Below are 22730 nucleotides of genomic sequence, written 5' to 3' on the forward strand. Positions count from 1 at the left end.
ATGAGACAAAGAAGGAATAGGGATCACATAATTTCAAAGCCAGTTCTTAGATAAGCTGACTTCATGTACTGGTGATTAGAAGACTAAGTTAGAACTTCCTTCCATCGAGATGTTGTTCAAGGATTCACATACAATTTAAATGAAAATGTCTGTAATAAACTTCACCAGACAGTCTGTCAGAAGTACAGAGAGAGTTATACTGCTACAATGCAATTACTCTTGCATACATATCAGAAATCAAAGAAAGAAGAAAAGAAAGTGGCAACAGAAATAAAACCTGCGTCTGCATGTTGAGATTCACTGATGCTAGCTGTTCTAATTCTAAAAGATGAGCAACAATTAACTGCTGAGAGGCAATTACCACAAAAGGGGGGGGGGGGAAAATACCACCACTTCAGGAGGCAAAGATGCAAAGTTAAAAAAAAAACCCCACCACTTCATGAGTTAGCATATTGAGTTTCTTATTTACATGTAGTTAATGAATTAAAATCATCCATATGGTTCCAGAGTGGCTGGAAAGCAGCCAGGAGGAAAGGGACCTGGGGGTACTGACAGATAGTAGGCTGAAGATGAGCCAGCGGTGTGCCCAGGTGGCCAAGAGAGCCAATGGCATCCTGGCCTGAATCAGGAACAGTGTGGCCAGTAGGACAAGGGAGGTTATTCTGCCCCTGTACTCAGCAATGCTCAGGCCACACCTTGAGTGCTGTGTCCAGTTCTGGGCCCCTCAATTCAAGAGAGATGTTGAGGTGCTGGAAGGTGTCCAGAGAAGGATGACAAAGCTGGTGAGGGGCCTGGAACACAAACCCTATGAGGAGAGGCTGAGGGAGCTGGGGTTGTGCAGCCTGCAGAAGAGGAGGCTCAGGGCAGAGCTCATTGCTGTCTACAACTACCTGAAGGGAAGCTGTAGCCAGGTGGGGGATGGTCTCTTCTCCCAGGCAACCGGCAACAGAACAAGGAGACACAGTCTCAAGTTGTGCTAGGGGAAGTATAGGCTGGGTGTTAGGAGGAAGTTCTTCACAGAGAGAGTGATTGGCATTGGAATGGGCTGCCCAGGGAGGTGGTAGAGTCACCATCCTTGGAGGTGTTCAGGAAAAGCCTGGATGAGGCACTTAGTGCCATGGTCTGGTTGACTGGGTGGGACTGGAGGATGGGTTGGACTGGATGATCTTGGAGTTCTCTTCCAGCCTGGTTGATTCTACGATTCCTTCACACAACTACCCAATATGCATAGGTACTTTGCACACTTATATAGGTCTTTTCACTTACAGGAGAAAAAGAAAGTGAAAAGTAGAACAAAACCTGCAATAAAGTCTTGAAAGACAAGAACTTGAGGAGAGGAGAAAGGAAGAAAATCAGAAAAAAAAGCCCCAAATTATGTAAGGGAAGATTAGTAATTAATAAAAGAAGTCATGAAAAAATGCTCAAGGAAGGAAGCAATAGTTGTGGATGTACTGGAAACAGAAGGTGAAAACCACAACACTACACATAGTACATGTTCTTTCCTCCTTCAAGGAAACAGAGCTGACATAGGCTGGACTAAGTTTTCTGATGTCACAGAGCAGGTCATACTGGTCTTTCATGACACTGTTTCACACATTACAGTGACAAAGCTAAATAACACATTCTAGATCATCAGAACAAAACACTGGCTTCATTCCACTGGGAGTCCAACTGTGAATTACATACAAATACACTCCCACTGTTCCTTTCTCTCTCCTTGTGTATGCATATGCAGCACTTCTCGTCTCGCCTAACTACTATTATTTTCTTCAGGTGATTCTTCTGCAATTTATAGTAATTTCAAGGCACTAGAGTGGCAACAAGTGTGCACACAAGAACACTTTTTTTAATCTCACTGCGTTTCATAGAAAATAACAAAAACAAACTCTGAATGTTTCCACTTTTCCTAAATACATTAATTACGGTCTCACTACCATAGCCCACAATCAGCTATTGAAGCCCCTCTGCAACTCAGCAGCACTGTAACTCAAAATTTTGAAGGAACAGAATTTTCAGAGAGAGGTAACATCAGCAAGGGGAAATATGGTAATAATAAACCACTCAATTTTTATACATCCATCAACCTCTAAGCAATTTCCCATCAGCAGCCAGGACTGTCGTCTCCAGTTTGCTCACAGGAAGGACCAAAGGGCACCAGCTCTCCACAGAATTGTGGGGCTCACAGGCCATGCAGAGAAAAGATTCCACATCTGGATACAAACTTGAACATAGAAGATTTCACATCAACATGAGGAGAAACTTCTTCACAGTGAGGATGCCACAGGCTACAATGCCACAGGCAGCAGAAGAGACAGGGAAACGCTTGATGCAAGCCAATCCAATCCATTTATTGCGTTCCAAACATGTTTATATACCTTTCATCAGAAGGCTACAAATTGTATTAAGCTGTAATTGGTTCCATGTACTTGTGTTAGAAACTACATACTAATTGGTGTAGACATTCATCATATTCTCTCAACAACACCTGCACGGTGTCTAAGCAATCCAAGTCAGCAGAGACAGGCGAAAACCACAGGCTCCAGCCTTACATTTGTTTGTATTTGTTACACCATTCTCTAACGTCATTCCAACCTTCTACTTTATCTTAACTCAGTACTTCTGAGCTTGTGCACTCTCACCTGTCCATGGCTTATGTTCCAGTATTTCAAGTTCCAAAATCTGTACCATTCCAACAGACTCCTGGAGCAGAGAGGTTGTGGAGTCTCCTTCTCTGGAGACTGTCAAAACCTGCCTAGATGTACTCCTGTTCAAACTACCCTAAGTGATCCTGTTTGGCGCAGAGCTTGAACTTTGTGATCTCTCCCTTTCAACCTGTAAAGTTATGGGATTCTGTGGCCAGGGTGCCTGAGCAAAGGGCTCTGCTTAACTAACTGCCATTTCCAAGTTGACACCCTTAGACATGCTAACAAGGAAAATTAATATATGCTGATAAGTACAAATGACTGTGTTACTCAGCGTTCCTCCCAGATCATGCTAAAGGTCATCTAGAATGCAGGGACAACTGAACTGGGGTATAAAATCCATGAGAGGTACATCTGTGTGCACACCATCTCTGGCACTAAGGACTGAATATGCCGCTGACTCTGGTAGCAGGGTCAGCAAATGCGGATGCAGCCTGGGCCAGCATCAGCAGCAGGGGTGAAGACAGAGAGGAGGATAGCTGACAGGTTGTGCTCCTTTTCCTCCACTTAAGACACTTTCCTTGATAAGAACTGCACCTTCCACGTACAGCTGAACTTTGCTGAACCTGCATTAGCGCCACCATGAAGGTTAGCATTTTCATCAGAAGACATGAGAAGTTCTGTATTGTTTCTCTCTCCCACAGACATAGGTCCCTCTTACACACCACTTCAATGGAGGCAGTCCTTTCCAAACTGCATCCTTTCAAGCACTATAACTTTACCATGCAAATTCATTTATCTGGCTTATATAGTGCTGGGTGCTGCACTTTGGCCACAACAACCTCATGCAGAGATACAGGCTGGGGTCGGAGTGGCTGGAGAGCAGCCAGACAGAGAGGCATCTGGGGGTGCTGATTGATACCCACCTGAACATGAGCCAGCAGTGTGCCCAGGTGGCCAGGAGGGCCAATGGCATCAAGAATGGTGTGGCCAGCAGGAGCAGGGAGGTCATTCTGCCCCTGTACTCTGCACTGGTTAGACCACACCTTGAGTACTGTGTTCAGTTCTGGGCCCCCCAGTTTAGGAGGGACATTGAGATGCTTGAGCGTGTCCAGAGAAGGGCGACGAGGCTGGGGAGAGGCCTTGAGCACAGCCCTACGAGGAGAGGCTGAGGGAGCTGGGATTGGTTAGCCTGGAGAAGAGGAGGCTCAGGGGTGACCTTATTGCTGTCTACAGCTACCTGAGGGGTGGTTGTGGCCAGGAGGAGGTTGCTCTCTTCTCTCAGGTGGCCAGCACCAGAACAAGAGGACACAGCCTCAGGCTGTGCCAGGGGAGATTTAGGCTGGAGGTGAGGAGAAAGTTCTTCACTGAGAGAGTCATTGGACACTGGAATGGGCTGCCCGGGGAGGTGGTGGAGTCGCCGTCCCTGGAGCTGTTCAAGGCAGGACTGGACGTGGCACTTGGTGCCATGGTCTGGCCTTGAGCTCTGTGCTAAAGGGTTGGACTTGATGATCTATGAGGTCTCTTCCAACCTTGGTGATACTGTGATACCTTTTTGCATGTGTTAAAAAATGTTTTCAGTTCTTCTATATCTTCAAATACTGATGTGCCCTCCCTAACTGATGAAAATATTTTGCAGATATGCAGAAAGGTTCTTTTTTAAGCCTAAGAGACTTATGAGGTGGCATAAACCTCCCCTGTATTTCTTCAGGCATGTTCTGTTTTCATTAAGTATGTTTGTTCTCCAGTTGCTACTTCAACATCTCTTTAACTATTTTCACATTTAGCAGAACTTAGCACATTGACTACCTATTTCTATAGTCATCAATGTTCCCATTTGAAATTATTACGTAACAGTACTGACATCTATTACAGATTCATTCTGCCTGAGCTCTGCCTGAAGTCTGCACAAAGCCATCTCATCCAAGTAATTCATTTTATTGAACACTTTCATTCACTTCAGATTCACTCAAGTTAATTTACCCAGACATGACTCAGCTCAGTAGGGTGAACCTGAGCCCAAAGTGTGCCCAGGTGGCCAAGAGAGCCAGTGGTATCCTGGCCTGGATCAGGAATAGTGTGGCCATGAGGACAAGGGAGGTTATTCTGTCCCTGTACTTAACACTTGTCAGGCCACACCTTGAGTGCTGTGTCCAGTTCTGGGCAACTTCTGCGGCGCAGCCGACACACTGCAGGGGAGTGATGTCATCCACAGGGACCCAAGACAGGCTTCAGATGTGGCCTCATGACAACCCCATGAAGTTCAACAAGGCCAAGTGCAATCCCAAGCACTAAGACAGGCTGTGCAAGGAGTGCCTCAAAACCAGCTTGCAGGAGAAGAACTTGGCCGTGCCAGCTGATGGAAAACTCAACAGGAGCAGCCAATGTGCCCTGCCAGCCCAGAAGACCAAATGTAGCCTGGGCTGCATCACAGCAGGACGACCCAGGTGGTTTTATTCCCCTACTCTGCTCTTATGAGATCCCAACTGGTGTATGTGTCCACTTCTGAGGGTCCCAGCAAAAAAGGACATGGATCTGATAGAGAGGGCCCAGAGGAAGGCCACAGAGATAATCAGAGGGCTGAAGCTCCTCTCCTATGGGGACTGGATGCAAGAGATGAGCCTGGAGAAGAGAAGGCTAAGGGGAGACCTTACAGTAGACCTGCAGGCAGATTTAGACTGGATACTAGAAGAAATTCTTTACAGTAAGGATGTTGAGATACTGGAACAGGTTCCCCAGGGAGGTTGTGGATGTCCCTTCCCTCGAGGTGCTCAAGGCCAGGTTGGATGAGCCTTAAGCAACCTTGTCCAGTGGAAGGTGCCTCATGTCATGGCAGTGGGGTTAGAACCAGATGATCTTCAGGGTCCCTTCCATTCCAAACCATTCTATGAATCTATGAAATCTCCTGCAACAAGAATTTCTCTATACATTTTGTACTTTCAACTACAGAATTTTGTTTGACCTAAGGTGTATTACTATTTCCAAGAAAAACTACTAATCCCTGAATCTGTTTCTGCTACAGTGGTTGTGTGGAAATCTCAATGTGGCTGCTCAATGAAGTGAAGCTCATTTATCTTGTCGTGTTTCTGCCCACAACAGTGTTTTTCATCATATCCTGGCTTATACTTAAGGTTTGACATTAGTCAAACACACTGATGACTAGCTAGGAGTAGCTATGGTACTTACATTGGTGAGGTGAATGACTCCTTTTGATGTTACAGAGCAGCCCATAAATCCAACATACTGCAGCTCAGGACAATGTTCAGCAAAAGCTTTCACTGACTGATCTGTCACCTACAAAAAAAATAGACAGATAATAGTTGAAACAGGCAATATGAGCACATTTTAAATACAATTGTACCAGTTTCTCTCTACCTTTTTATTCTTATCACTGTTTGCTTTAAGAGTTTGAGAGAAAACATCAAGTATAAATCTGCACAAAAAGGAAAGAAAAAGACCATCTTTGGCAGAAGGGAATCATCTTCTTGGAGGAGAAGAAACAGAAGAAAGGAGAGAACGATGACCACACATCCAAATATTATTGTCATTTAATTTAAAGCTAGTATTGAATTTGTATCTTTTGGTGTCAGTTATCAATTCAATGGACATGTTACCTATTTTATTGTAGCGAGTTACTTCTTTCTACTTTTTTTCCCTTCAAATTTTGTTTGTCTAAAAAAATGTGGTAACTATGAAACACAATCCATTGCATAAGTGTAATTATTTGGGAGCAGATTAAATATTCAAAAGCAAACCTTATGAATAATATAGTATTGATATGGGAGGATTTAAGACACCTGCATCTCTTCCTTTGCACAAGCTCTGGGTTTTTTCTTTTTCCTTTTTGTCCTAGTGTAAATGACAGAAATGCAAACCTCTATATTGACTCTGGGACAAAACCTGTATTTTCCAGTCAAAGAATGTCACACTATGTCTGAAACCATAAATCCTGAATGCTGAGGACTTTCTGTGTTTCTAAGGATATCATCTTGTTAGCCTAGACCACAGAAACGAGGCAAGTTTTGAAGTATTTAGTCCAGAACCTAGCCTCAGATGAATACATACATAGAAACATTATTCCTGCTCTGCTATGCACCACCTCTATCCAGAGTTTCAACTAGCCAGATTAACATGTCACTTAAGTGTAGACTGGCAGCAAGAGGTGACCTTGATGAAGACTGACAAAATAATTTCTGAAAGAGTAGTCCAGAGAAAAGTGAGTCCAACAAGATGATAGGTACAACACACATAAGCTGTACTCACTTCAGGTTACTGAATATGATTAATGCAGCTTTCTATTTCTTAGAATCAACCAGGTTGGAAGAGACTCCAATCCAACCTAGCACCCAGTCCTGTCCAGTCAGCTACACCATGGCACTAAGTGCCTCATCCAGGTTTTTCTTGAACAATTCCAGGAATGGAGACTCCACCACCTCCCTGGGCAGCCTATTCCAATGCTGATCACTCTCTCTATGAGGAATCACCTCCTAACATCCAACCTAGACCTTCCCTGGCACAACTGGAGACTGTGTGCCCTTGCTCTGTTGCTGGTTGCCTGGCAGAAGAGACTGACCTTCATCTTCCTTCTGGTAGTTGTAGACAGCAATGAGCTCTGCCCTAAGCCTCCTCTTCTGCAGGCTGCACACCCCCAGCTCCCTCAGCCTCTCCTCACAGGGCTGTGCTCCAGGTCTCTCATCAGCTTTGTTGCCCTTCTCTAGACATGTTCCAGCATCTCAACATCTCTCTTAAATTGAGGAGACCAGAACTGGACACAGGACTCAAGGTACTTTCTCTTAGTGAGAAAGAGTTGCATATGTGCAAAACGAAAGCAAAAGGCAACCATTTAGGGACTGTGTATCTAGAAGCCAATGAAACCAAAAACAAGCCACAAAGAAGGGGGAAGGGTGAGTTAAACAGATTCAGCCCAATTTGGGCACTGATCACGTTGCATCTAAATAGATCCATGTCTATGGTCTGACTACAAGAAATTCCTTTTTGATCTTCATGTGATATTTGTAGACTCCATTTAGCTGAGTAGAGCCCCTATTGGGGATTTAACACACTGACTTCTAAAACCTTTGAGAAACACTATTGGAAGTCAAAGACTTACTCTTTAACATTTTACCAGCACTACAGTAGTAGAAAAGAGAAGCTTCTCTGTAGAAGATAAACTAAACCCTGTGTTTCACCTAACATTGTAAGAGAAAGACCCTGTTACAATCTTACCCTCCTCTCTCTACAGAGAATTAAAAGTGTTATTCTCTGTTTCAGACAGGTTTGTCCTATCTAGAAAGAAAATGTAGTAATGCAAAATCAACAGCATAAATATTCATTATCATTAAAGAGTAAAAATCCTAACAATTTCTTATTCATAGCTGACATTTGCCTTCAAGCAAACTTTTTTAAAGTGATGTTAAGAAGTTCTTCACAGAGTGATTGGCATTGGAATGGGCTGCCCATGCAGGTGCACCCTGGAGGTGTTCAAGCAAACACTGAATGAGGCACTCAGTGCCATGGTCTGGTTGATTGGACAGGGCTGGGGGATAGGTTGGACTGGATGAGCTTGGAGGTCTCTTCCAACCTGCTTGATTCTACGATTCTGTGATTCTATGAATGCAAATAATGGAGTTACTCTTTCTTAAAATACCTTCTCTCCATAAGATGGATTTTTTTTTTTTTTTTTAAATTTTCATTTCCCACAAAACTTGTGAAAAAATAGTTTGGGTAGAAGTTAATAGCACGGGATTGTGGCAATATATAAAAAAATAGGTTTCAGGTTAGGAGCGAGCTTATGTAGTGCTTGTTAAGACAGGCATTTATCTACTCAAAAAGAGATTCTTCATCACTCCTCTAAGCTTCACCATTTTCCAAGTTTAGAAAAATTACTTAGAGTTTGACATAAGTAGTGTAACATCACCTGAATGTGCTTTGCAATTACTGTGGTGTATATTAACATGTGAGGCAAGTGGAAACAGCAATTTCTGTTCTTAATCTTGACTTACAAGAAAATAGCAGTGCATTGAATATGTTGCTGTCTTTAAATTCAGTTCAATAACAGATCCTGTCCCTTCTTGCCAGCCAACAACACCCTACCACCTGCAGAAGCTGATCTCACAGTTTACTAGAAAGCATTACAAAAATCTTCTCATTTACCCCTGTAACCTCTCAGTTACTATTTTTTACTGTACCAGTGTCTAGGAATACATTACTTCTTTTTCACACATGATGTCATTTATAGCAATTGACACTTTGATAGTGCAATCCCCACACAGCCCATAATGAAGGCCACTTGATATTCTGCTTGGTTAGTAACTCCTAACACAGGATCACACTCCCCTGTGATTGTATCAGCAGGGAAGAGAAACATATGCCTAAGTTTATATATATATACACATACATATACACACATACACTTAACAATTTCACAGTACTGGTGTCTCATAAAGTGAATGTGAGACTGAAGAACAACAGATTCAAAAATGCATGGGAAATCAGCAGTGTCATGCAGGCAATGATTATTGCAAATATTGGCTAAACTGTTTTGAAGATGTAGACAACTGAAAGTAACCTCAAGAACGCATGCCTCAATCACCCCAATACTTGCTGCAAAGGCCACACAGCAAGGCACACACAGCCCAGAAGGCACTTGCACTGCATTGATGATAACTTCCTGACACACTGTTGAAGAGGCAACAATGAAAGCTCCAGTCAGAGATGTGAAGGTTAGTGGCAGTGATCACAACTGGTAGTTGTGATGGTAGTTTAGTGTTGTATGAGGAAGAAGTTTAGTTTGTTTAAGTTTGTTTAGCCTGGAGAAGAGAAGGCTCAGGGCAGAGCTCATTGCTGTCTACAACTACCTGAAGGGAGGTTGTAGCCAGGTGGGGTTGCTCTCTTCTCCCAGGCAACCAGATTAGACTAGAACCATCTTAAAACAGATGACCAGAGAAAATACACTACAGTTCTACAGAAATGACTTGCTGGTAAAGACACAGAAATTCACACCCAGTTCTCTAGCAGACCACAGCATTGTTCTTCCAAGAATCTTTAAAAATTGGATTATGTAGTCGAAATTCATTGACTTCCATTCATCCTGCTTTGGTTGATGTTAGTCTTGCTTTGAAAAAGTAATATAGCATGATGAGGACAGATTTGTAAGTTATGCACTAAAGCACTTTGGATGGGAAATACACTGGTCTGGAACTAATGGCATAGATTTTACTCCTGTTAAAGCAATCTATGATAAGTGATACGTATTTTAATCATTTTCTTTTTATGTATTGCAGCATATTCCAGATTTTTACAGAAATTCAGTATTTTGACTATTCTCAATTAGATTCTCTAAGTATTAGTTTATTTTACCTTCTATTCAGTAACCAAAGCTCTGGAGCAAAGAGGATGATGCAAAAAGAAAATCTGAGTACACAATGTGAGTCACCTACATTCCAATTAAAAAGCTTCACAATTAATAAATCTTACAGACAAATTCCAACTAAAAGAAAAAAAAAAAGCAAGTTAATAAAAATTTACAGAAGCTGAAACAAAAATAGCTGAAAAATAGATAGGAATACAAATCATAGAATCAACCAGGTTGGAAGAGACCTCCAAGATCATCCAGTCCGACCTAGCACCCAGCCCTGTCCAATCAACAGGACCATAGAATCAAAGAATCATAGAATCAACCAGGTTGAAAGAGACCTCCAAGATCATCCAGCCCAACCTAGCACCCAGCCCTATCCAATCAACCAGACTATGGCACCAAGTGCCTCATCCAGTCATTTCTTGAACACCTCCAGGGACAGTGACTCCACCACCTCCCTGGGCAGCCCATTCCAATGCCAATCACTCTCTCTGACAACAACTTCCTCCTAACATCCAGCCTAGACCTCCCCAAGCACAACTTGAAACTGTGTCCCCTTGTTCTATTGCTGGTTGCCTGGCAGAAGAGACCAACCCCACCTGGCTACAGCCTCCCTTCAGGTAGCTGTAGACAGCAATGAGGTCACCCCTGAGCCTCCTCTTCTGCAGGCTGCACACCCCCAGCTCCCTCAGCCTCTCCTCATAGGGTTTGTGTTCCAGGCCCTTCACCAGCCTTGCTGCCCTTCTCTGGACACCTTCCAGCACCTAAGTGCCTCATCCAGGCTTTGCTTGAACGCCTCCAGGGACGGTAACTCCACCATCTCCCTGGGCAGCCCATTCCAATGGCCCAGAACTAACACATGTTCTCTTACTTAAACTGGTACGCTGCAATGTAAATTAGCTTAATGTGTAATGTTTTTCCACATAAAATACATATCAGTTCAAAGGTAAGCTCAATTTGATGTAATACACAAAGAAATAAAACAATGTCAAACATAGAGAAATCATACAGAGAAATCTCTTATCTACTCTAAACTAAAGCAGCCAAGGTACCACTGTTCTACCAGAAAGACAGACATTAAATGTGATTAAATAAAATTAACAAAATATATCAACACAACAACTAAATAGCTTTGAGAGAAACTGTCTGACTAGAAGGGTTTATCTACACAGGTTCTTCCTCCTTAGCTAAATTTGCATTGCTAATACTGTACTGAAATGTAGCAAACGTTTGCTGTGGTACAACATAGAAGTTGTTGTGTTTTTGCATCCTTCCTCAAAGGGTGAAGAAGGAACTAAAGGCTAGTCGTTGCAGAAAATTATGGTCAGATAATCCCTTGCTGCCACACAGTGGAAAATGACATTGTCTCTTGTTTTGACAAACACCTTTTTGATTACTTTTTAAGTGAGTCAAACAGAGATCATGATATTAAACTAGATGTTAAAAACTAGTAAATTTTCCACTATGAAACTAAAAAGTGTTCCACTATCAAACTAAAACATACACTTAGAAATATTTAAGATGACCGGTATCTCCTCAGTCCAACAAGTAAGGAATCACAATCAAATTGTTTCAATTTAAGCACTTCTGAATTCAAATACAAAGGTCAGTTTTAAAATCATTTCTATAGGAGGTTGTAATATTCAAAGTACAATTTTAATCCTAAGGTTGCACCAAACATGCCAGAGCACACATTAGCATCCTAATTGCCCTTGTTTTAGTAATATCACTTATTAGAAATATACTTTACCATGAACATAGAATCAACTCTTTATACTAAATGAGAATGTAGCACAAATATATCTTATAATCACACAAAAATTCTGATGAAGAGCTCTTTTGCTCTCCCATTCTGAGAAAACAGAAGTGCAGGATAGGTGAAAAGATGAAGTTTCTATCTGAAAGGTTATTTAAACACAATCTGGGAAATACTTTCCCATTCAGTAACTGACACATTCTCTGTTTTCCACAAGCATCAGGTTGAATTATATTTATCACAGAAGCTAAGACACATTAATTGTTACTGGCAAGGATGCACTTAATTCACAACTTCACATAGTAATTACAGAACAAGAACAAAAATAAGAGATGGATAATCTGTCACCATGTTCGATTTTTCATGACATCCAAATCACACCAGTGAACAGCAGAAAGCAAAGGCTTGTCTTAACAGTCACTGGATAAGCTACAATTTTTCATATTCATTCACATATATGGATAAATTTAACTATTTTCTTAACCATAAAATAAATTCAACAGTTGTCATATTTAACTTCCTGTAGTAAGCAGAGATTTAAGTTGTACAGTAGCTACTATAAGCACTCAAAATAGAAAAGCTTAATTATATTCTTTCATCTTTGAAGGAAACAATAACAAAAAGGAAATCATAGAATGATAGAATCACACAATCAACTAGGTTGGAAGAGACCTCCAAGATCAACCAGTCCAACCTAGCACCCAGCCCTAGCCAGTCAACCACACCATGGCAATAAGTGCCTCATAGAATCATAGAATCAACCAGGTTGGAAGAGACCTCCAACATCATCCACTCCAACCTAGCACCCAGCCCTAGCCAGTCAACCACACCATGGCACTAAGTGCCTCATAGAATCATAGAATCAACCAGGTTGGAAGAGACCTCCAAGATCATCCACTCTAACCTAGCACCCAGCCCTAGCCAGTCAACCACACCATGGCACTAAGTGCCTCATAGAATCATAGAATCAACCAGGTTGGAAGAGACCTCCAAGATCATCCACTCTAACCTAGCACCCAGCCCTAGCCAGTCAACCACACCATGGCACTAAATGTCTCATCCTGATCTCCCGTTTTTAATACTTTTTTTTTTTTTAAGTTTAGACTAGACCTATCTTTTTACAGTATGGATTTAATAAGCTTTGATTGGCTTCTGTTCATTTTTTTTAAAGGTATTTATACAAAAAAATCCCCTGCACACTCTTAAAGCAGAACACTGACTCTTAGTAACAGCAGCAAACATTATGTCACTAATTGAATGGCACGAATTAGTCCACCAATTTAACTGACTTTTTTTACAAGCAAGGAAATGAAACAAAAAATTCTTCCACAGCATTTTAAGATCTACTTTTACTTTAAAATGTTCATTTATTTCATAAACCTGTTTCTTGAATTATGTCTCACCATTTAAGAGGAAATGTAACCATGGAACACAGAAACACAGCCTGTATGGTAAGGTGGACCTTACAATATGACCTTCAGAATCAACAATTCACAGCACATGACTATACAACAGTAATTCAAGCAGGTCTTCAGAGAAGGGCTTAGCTGCCTCTAATGCACTATAATACAGAACTGGGTCTGGCTGTACTCCTCATGCACTCACTTCCTTTTCTGTCTGTGTGCACTAACTCTGTGGTTGACTCTTTTTGAGATAAGAACATGACATCTGCCTGGAGTTTCTGCCTTCTGCACCCCTGGGTACCACAGACCTCTTAAGAACGAACTTTCTTGATGAGGCTCTGTACAATACAGCGCTACTTCACCCTCCCATTTGAGAGGAGGAAAAGAATGAAGAGGATTGCATTACTGTTTTTCTCCATTCATATTTAACACATAGTTCAAGAGTTAGCAGTATGCCCACAATATCAGAGAAAAGATAGGTAAGAGTGTAAAGAGTAAGGTAAAGATTTGAAAGGAGCATTTGACCAGCTGGTCTCATCAATTACTTTAAAATACTGTTAAGTATAAAGAAAAAAAATCAAAAACCTTTGCAATATACTAAGTTGAATATCCAGCTTAAAGGAGGAATATTTTTAAAATGCATTTGGGTTTAATGTTTCTCCCTCATTTTTAAGAGGATTGAAGAACCAGCTCTAAAGAGCAGTTTTCCTTTTTTTTTCTTGGTGATAGCGCAAGTTTGTACAAAAATCTTCATAATTCACCTAATAATTTTTGGATACAGAACTCCAAATAGCTCAACTAAGGGCAGTACAAAGTACTCCTTCCGTTTTTGTAGCAGAGAGTAGCACTGATTGGTCTTATTCTATTATCATTACTGATGGATGACAAAACCACCTTCTTATTTTGATCTGACTTATGCACTGCATTAACTAATAGTAAACAAAACAGCAAATCTGGAATACTCTAAGTCTGAAATAATAACTATAAACAACTGCTACCTTCAAATTGGTGTAAATGTCTTGATTAGAAAACAAATCTCAATATAAATTATATCTGACTCCATTAACTTACAATTTGATAAAGTGCAGAATGAAGGTACTTATACTGATCAAGGCTATAAGCACACCCTAATTTGTTGGAAAACTCAAACAGAATCACAGAACAATTCTTCAGCTTATAAAACATTGCCCTTAGGCTGGATATTAGGAGGAAGTTCTTCACAGAAAGAGTGATTTGCCACTGGAATGGGCTGCCCAGGGAGGTGGTGGAGTCACCATCCCTGCAGGTGTTTAAAAGGAGACTGAATGAAGCACTTAGTTCCATGGTTTAATTAATTAGAAGGGTTAGGTGATAGGTTGGACTTGATGATCTTCAGAGTTTTTTTCCAGCCTGGTTAATTCTGTGATTCTGTGAAAAGATATTTATTCTGCATTGCCAGAACACTGATTCCAGAACAAAACTCTGCATCTTTTATCGAACAACAGGTATATGTAACTTGATACTGATTAAAACTTCAGAAAAATTATACTTATATACATATAAACACACACACAGTTATTTGCAGACACACAATGGCACTTCTCTTTGTATTACCAATTAGAAAGGACATGCCAACTCAGAAATACTTGTTTCTGACACATCACATATTAAAGCTGTTGAATGTTAACAAAGCAACAGAGCAGTATGGATGTACTGTTAACTCACCTACCAAAACTTAGGATGTGTGTCAGTGTAATGTGCGATAGGGACCAATGTTTGCCAGATTCTTCACATAATAGAATCATAGAATCATAGAATCAACCAGGTTGGAAGAAACCTCCAACATCATCCACTCCAACCTAGCACCCAGCTCTATCCAGTCAACCAGACCATATCACTATCCAGTCTTCTCTTGAACACCTCCAGGGATGGTGACTCCACCACCTCCCTGGGCAGCCCATTCCAATGCCAATCACTCTCTCTGACAACTTCCTCCTAACATCCAGCCTAGACCTCCCCCAGCACAGCTTGAGACTGTGTCCCCTTCTTCTACTGGTGGTTGTCTGGGAGAAGAGACCAACCCCACCTGGCTACAACCTCCCTTCAGGTAGTTGTAGATAACAATGAGCTGTGCCCTGAGCCTCCTCTTCTCCAGAATAAACAACCCCAGCTCCCTCAGCCTCTCCCCATAGGGTTTGTGTTCCAGGCCCCTCACCAGCTTTGTTGCCCTTCTCTGGACACCTTCCAGCACCTCGACATCTCTCTTGAACTGAGGAGCCCAGAACTGGACACAGCACTCAAGGTGTGGCCTGACCAGTGCTGAGTATAGGGGCAGAATAACCTCCCTTGTCCTACTGGCCACACTGTTCCTGATGCAGGCCAGGATGCCATTGGCTCTCTTGGCCACCTGGGCACACTGCTGGCTTATCTTCAGCCTACTATCCAGCAGTACCCCCAGGTCCCTTTCTCCCTGGCTATTCTCCAGCTACTCTGTGTCTAAAGAATTTTCCTCAATGAAATAAACTGATAAACTGAAGCAAGACAAAACACTGATAAAGAAGTGTTGCATCTAATCAATTAAATCCCTTCATCTTGCCAACATGTAAGCACAGTCCTAGTATGCAACACAACCAGCAGTACTTGCTTTCAAGACTTACATTGCATCAATACACACAACAGTGCTAACACAGGCATCATAACCTAGAAGGTTTATAAGTACACAAAGACAGCAAGTATCTAGTATTTACACATGTTTATAAAATTATCCAGAAATAGTAGTAAGAAAAATAGGATATATCCCTTGTCATCATATTTTAAGAGTCTGTAAATGTGACTGTAAAGGTTATCTTTTAGAATAACGTGAACATTTTCTCTTAAAAAATCAGACCCTAAACATTAACTTTCTACTTGTACTAAGTAATTCCTGTTCAAGTATTTTCTTAAAGTTTCTGAGGTACCATCTAATCTTAACAAGCAGAAAAACTCTTACAGCAGTTGAAAAGTTAATGTGACTTATCCATTCAGTACTTTCAATACCACAAAAGCAGTAAAGATACTAAAATATGTGCATGCACCTACTACATGTAAAATTGCACAACTGATATACAGTATGACATTATGAAGCTGATACCACCAGCAAATACTTCTTGCTGTTGCAGAAACTAAAAGTGGGCAGAAATATCAAAACCTTTCTTGCAACCCACCATCAAGACAATTCCACCCTGTGGCACTCCATACACACTGCTTACAGAATCACAGAATTTTTTAGATTGGAAGAGACCTTCAAGATTATTGAGTCCAATCACTAGTTTCACACTGACGAGTCCTTGACTAAACCAAATCACTCAGCACAACATCTAAGCACTAGGAATCACTGTGGTTGGAAAGGACCACCGGGATCATAGAATCACAGAATCATAGAATCAACCAGGTTGGAATAGACCTCCAACATCATCCAGTACAACCTAGCACCCAGCCCTAGCCAGTCAACTAGACCATGGCACCAAGTGCCTCATCCAGGCTTTGCCTGAACACCTCCAGGGACAGTGCCTCCACCACCTCCCTGGGCAGCCCATTCCAATGCCAATCACTCACTCTCTAGCAACAACTTCCTCCTAACATCCAGCCTAGACCTCCCCCAGCACAACTTGAGACTGTGTCCCCTTGTTCTTTTGCTGGTTACCTGGCAAAAGAGACCAACCCCCACCTGGCTACAGCCTCCCTTCAGGTAGCCGTAGACAGCGATGAGGTCACACCTGATCATCCAGTCCACATTTCCATCACCTCCTCCTCCTCTTTCACAAAAGCAGAAAAACAAGATTTCCTCTATTTTCCCAGTATGGGTCACAGGTGCAAAAACTTTATCTGTCTAAGCCACTAAAATAATTTCATGCAGGTGACTGATTTCAATGATGTGGATTCTGTTTGAAGCATGTGGTCACCTTACATCATAAATAATGGAATAAATATGTGCATTGCACAGGGAGAGCAAAAAGCCTTAAGCTGCAAATTATGCTCTTCAACATGAAGCACAGGCTCCTTAACTGACTAAAGGAGTCGCATGTCACATAGGAAACAGAAGAAATAAAATGAGAGAAATTCATACATATTGCAATAAATACAAGTTAACATGAAGACAGCAGAAGAACTACAATCACAACTGCACAGGTCATGATGTGAGCTTCCTCTTCTATACTGCAACATCTTTACTTCACAAGGAGAAAAGGAAGAAGGTATGTTACTGAAAAATATTATGTGACTTTGTATCTAGTACATAAACACATCACTGTACAGCAAAACTCCAACAAAAAAACCCAAATCACTGGGACATTACAGCTCTAAGTGTGTGAAAGGACAATGCAGAGAGTTATTTGGCATATCCCAGTTGTGTGCATAGCACAGTGATAATTCCACAAAGCTAGCATACCAGCTGAAACTTGTGACAGGTATTTATACAGTAAATTGTAATAGCTATGTCTCGTGTCAACACCTACTAACTATCTTCATCTTAAAGATACAGCTATCTTTAAATTCACTACACACACTCAGGAGATAAGATTATTTGGTTAGGGGGTTTCTCTAGCTAGGCAGTGTTGTTCTCATATTACAATGCTACTATAGTAAGGCAAGTTCAGCATTAGGACACCAATTCTGGAGGACTTTGCTGACCTTACCAATGTAAATCTGCAAGGATGGAGGGCTGGTGTTTTAGGAATCTCCAACCTTTCATCCTTGACAAGGTACCCCTGGAACCAGTTATTGTAGTGCATTCTTATCTTAAGGTAGGCAGTATTAGCATAATTCTGTCAAATCCTTTTCCTGAGGAATGTCAGCCTAACTTTTAAATAATCAGTCATCAACACCAGAAGAACTTCGTTACAAATGAAGTTCTTCACTTTGAGAATTTGTTTTTCTCAAACAAATTTACATTTTGGTCTTCTTAGGCAACACACTTATTATGCAATATATGCCATTACGTGTAAAACAAACAGGAATACAGCACACAGAATGTCACTCAAATTTCGGGTACAAAAAAGATTACTGGTTGAATTTATTTTAATGCACCCCTTAGGAAGGACAGTGAAAATGTTAATCAGCCTCACAGATTTTCTTCCAATATTGTAAGATGTTGAAAAGAAACTACACTCTCCCTGTGATATGTCCTTTTTAAAAGCAACAAAGATAAATTATATGTATGTGGAGGAAAAAAACTCACTCTTGTGATACAGATTAATGGACAAGGTACTGTATTTTTATTGCTAGCTAACAGCAAAGGATATTAGGTACTCAGTAGTTATGCTCAGTCTAATATTACATACTATTTGTGCTATTTTGAGCCTAGCTGGGATATTTTAGTGAGAAGAATTAGATTATAGGCTACAAGAAGGAAACAATGGTGATGTCTACTGCACTCATAGGCTTGATGAGATGTATAAAAACAAGAACATAAACACAGATAACAGAGTTGCCCTCTCTGGCTCTGGCTGCCTTCCTTCTCTCTCTAACCTGCTGTCTGTGTAACTAATACTTCTCCTTCCTAAACCCCTGGGAAAATTCTCCAAATCCACCTTGAAAGCAAGGCAAAGTCTGGGATAAGGTAGAAGGGTGGAAAGGAGGTGGAAGGGTGGTTGGGAGCCCCTCCTGGGGACTCTGGTTTCTGTATTACCTCTTTAACTTGTATATTTCTGTCTATAGCTGTAGATATTGTAAATACCTGCTTGTATATTGTGCTAAGCTGTAAATATAAAGCTTCATTCTAATTTCCAGCATGACTGAGTCTAGTCTGGGTGATTTCATAAGAGGGAGAGGGGGGAAAGGCAGAGGGGGTATCCATCACACTATTCTAACCTACAAAACTCAGGTAAAGCCAGAATCCAAGTCCTAAGTGGAGCAGACATCTTTTTCAAAGCACTTGTATTCAGAACTACAAGTTCAGATGAACTTATGAAGTGCAGCATGAGCTTACGAGTCCCAAGTGTGAAAGATGCTACACAGAAATTTAAGCAAGTTTAGTTTAATTTATAAACACTCTTTACACAACAGGACTACTGTTAAAAGAAACACTTGGTGATTACAAACAACAAGAAGAAATGTTTAACTTTGTAACTGTTTCCCTAGTGAACTGCATGCACTGGTTAATTTAAAATAAACCAGTTACAGCAATCTGATCAACTAGCACACCAACCAACACACTCTATCAATCTAAAGCAATATCATGAAGTAGTTAAACTCTGCCATGCACCAGATACAAGGAAAAGACATACAGAGATCTGTATTAAATCACATCCTCTATGTTTTGCAAGAAATACATTTGTTTTCCTGCTTTCTGAAATACTCAGCACTACAATAAGCTAACATGTGGCTGTTCAGCAAAGATGCTACCATCAGAGGCTGGACATCATGATTGTCTTCACAGCAGTCCTGTCCTTACATTTACAAATTTGTACAGAGTTCTAAAGAAATGCAATGGTAAGAAGTAAACATGCGACATCCTGTGAGAGTTATTACACAAATGGTACTGGCCTACAATGAAAAGCTGCAGGAAAACTCATCATTAAAATGGCAATCTTCAGCATTCACTACTGTGATTGACTACTTCATTACAATCACAGTTTGATATCAGCAGTAACTAGTAGGAAAAGCCTTCAAACACTGCAATGATGAAAAAAATAAACCCAGCAGAAACAGAGTTTTAATATCCATTTATGCAACGATCCAGGCTCAAATAACAGAGCTGGGTTCAGGAAAAGTTAAAATAAGAAATAGGTATCACATAGGATACATACACACATTATTCCATGCACTTCAGCACAAACCTGCTATATAGATCTTAGCAATCACCTCTAGCCCAGAAGACTCTCAGATGGAAGTTCAGCAAATGCCATGCTTTATTCCTTATACATTTTAATTTGTTTATCTACAAATAGTACACTATTAAATCCTGTGACAAAAAGTTGATAATGCCAAAATAGAAACCAAGCCACACTTCTTTTTAATACTTGCCCTAAAAAACTCAAGTTGAACACCAAACTCAACAAAAATCCCAAACCTTTTACTTTACCATAACAACAAGAGGAAGGAAAACTAATAACTTCTAAAGAGCTTTAAAGAAAAGATACTTACACCTGGCAACACATAATCTACCCAAGTTCTTAATCAGAAACTTGTTTCTTTGGGTTGTTTTATTATTACTTTTTAACAGATCTTTGCACAAATTAGCCTGTGGAAACAGAACTGATTTTTTTTTATTTGTTCTCATACTATTTAAACCAGACTTGGTATTTTCCATTTTGAAACGTGGGTTATTGCTACTAGGATAGAAAACCATCTGTACTGTAGTCTACTTGGTTTGTACCATTTAGATCACAAATACTGATCTATCAGAGTCATGTCTGAAGAGGTCCTCTGGATGCAATCGGCAAAAGAACCTGAGAATATACTGCAATAAGCACAAATGAAATAGAGATGCACTTGAATATATTAATGATAGCCACTGCCCTTTCTGCTATCTGGATCAAATAATTTTACATTTACATAGCCAGAGACTGAAATAGGAAATCACAGTATCACAGTATCACAGTATCATCAAGGTTGGAAGAGACCTCACAGATCATCAAGTCCAACCCTTTACCACAGAGCTCAAGGCCAGACCATGGCACCAAGTGCCACGTCCAGTCCTGCCTTGAACAGCTCCAGGGACGGCGACTCCACCACCTCCCCGGGCAGCCCATTCCAGTGTCCAATGACTCTCTCAGGGAAGAACTTTCTCCTCACCTCCAGCCTAAATCTCCCCTGGCGCAGCCTGAGGCTGTGTCCTCTTGTTCTGGTGCTGGCTGCTAGAATCATAGAATCATAGAATCAACCAGGTTGGAAGAGACCTCCAAGATCACCGAGTCCAACCGATCACCCAGCCCCAGCCAGTCAACCAGACCATGGCACTAAGTGCCTCATCCAGGCTTTTCTTGAACACCCCCAGGGACGGTGCCTCCACCACCTCCCTGGGCAGCCCATCCCAATGGGAAATCACTCTCTCTGTGAAGAACTTCTTCCTAAAATCCAGCCTATACCTACCCTGGCACAACTTGAGACTGTGTCCCCTTGTTCTATTGCTGGTTGCCTGGGAGAAGAGGCCACCCCCCACCTGGCTACAATGCCCCTTCAGGTAGTTGTAGACAGTAATAAGATCACCCCTGAGCCTCCTCTTCTCCAGGCTAAACAGGCCCCCAGCTCCCTCAACCTCTCCTCATAGGATTTGTGCTCCAGGCCCCTCACCAGCTTTGTTGCCCTTCTCTGGACATGTTCCAGCACCTCAACATCTTTCTTGAATTGAGGGGCCCAGAACTGGACACAGCACTCAAGGTGTGGCCTGACCAGTGCTGAGTACAGGGGCAGAATAACCTCCCTTGTCCTACTGGCCACACTGTTCCTGACGCAGGCCAGGATGCCATTGGCTCTCCTGGCCCCCTGGGCACACTGCTGGCTCATCTTCAGCTACTATCTATCAGTACCCCCAGGTCCCTTTCCTCCTGGCTGCTCTCCAGCCACTCAGTCCCCAGCCTGTAGTGCTGCTTGGGGTTATTGTGGCCAAAGTGCAGAACCCTGCACTTGGCCTTGTTCAATCTCATCCCATTGGCCTCTGCCCACCCACCCAGCCTGCCCAGGTCCCTCTGCAGAGCTCTCCTACCTTCCAACAGCTCCACACCTGCTCCTAGCTTGGTGTCATCTGCAAACTTACTGATGCTGGACTCAATGCCCTCGTCCAGATCATCAATAAAGATATTGAACAGGACTGGGCCCAGCACTGATCCTTGGGGAACACCACTTGTGACTGGCTGCCAACTGGATGTGGCACCATTCACCACCACTCTCTGGGCTCTGCCATCCAGCCAGTTCTTGATCCAACACAGAGTGAATCTGTCCAAGCCATGAGCTGCCAGCTTGGCTAGGAGCTTCTTGTGGCAGACAGTGTCAAAGGCTTTGCTGAAGTCCAGGCAGACTACATCCACAGCCTTCCCCACATTCACCAGGCAGGTAACCTGATCATAAAAGGAGATCAGGTTGGTAAGACAGGACCTGCCCTTCCTAAACCCATGCTGGCTGGGCCTGATCCCTTGGCTATCCTGTAGGTGCTTTGTGATGGCACCCAAGATGACCTGTTCCATGACCTTGCCTGGCACTGAGGTCAGGCTCACAGGTCTGTAGTTTTCTGGCTCCTCCTTACGACCCTTCTTGTGTATGGGAATCACATTGGCCAGCTACTACTGCTCTCAGCCACTCCGACCCCAGCCTGTATCTCTGCATGGGGTTGCTGTGGCCAAAGTGCAGCACCCTGCACTTGGAGCTATTGAACCCCATCCCATTGGACTCTGCCCATCTGTCCAGGCGGTCAAGGTCCTGCTGCAGAGCCCTTCTGCCCTCCAACCCAGCCACATCTGCCCCCAGCTTGGTGTCATCTGCACACTTGCTGATGACTGACTCCATGCCCTCATCCAGGTCATCTATGAAGATGTTAAAGAGGATGGGGCCCAGCACTGATCCCTGAGGGACACCACTAGTAACTGGCCTCCAGCTGGATGTGGCACCATTCACCTCAT

The 22730-nt window shown here is 42.0% G+C and overlaps 1 protein-coding gene across 1 annotated transcript in view; it reads right to left on the reverse strand.

Annotated features, from left to right (window-relative positions):
• Window positions 1–22730, reverse strand: part of FBXL17 (F-box and leucine rich repeat protein 17) — a 404447-nt gene that overhangs the window by 281205 nt on the left and 100512 nt on the right. Inside the window, exon 5 of the mRNA XM_064140088.1 lies at window positions 5829–5936. Coding sequence (XP_063996158.1) covers window positions 5829–5936 — 108 coding nt within the window. The remainder of the gene's footprint in view (window positions 1–5828; window positions 5937–22730) is intronic.

The sequence above is a fragment of the Pogoniulus pusillus genome, chromosome Z (assembly GCF_015220805.1).
Source record: "Pogoniulus pusillus isolate bPogPus1 chromosome Z, bPogPus1.pri, whole genome shotgun sequence".
Taxonomy (NCBI): Eukaryota; Metazoa; Chordata; class Aves; order Piciformes; family Lybiidae; genus Pogoniulus; species Pogoniulus pusillus.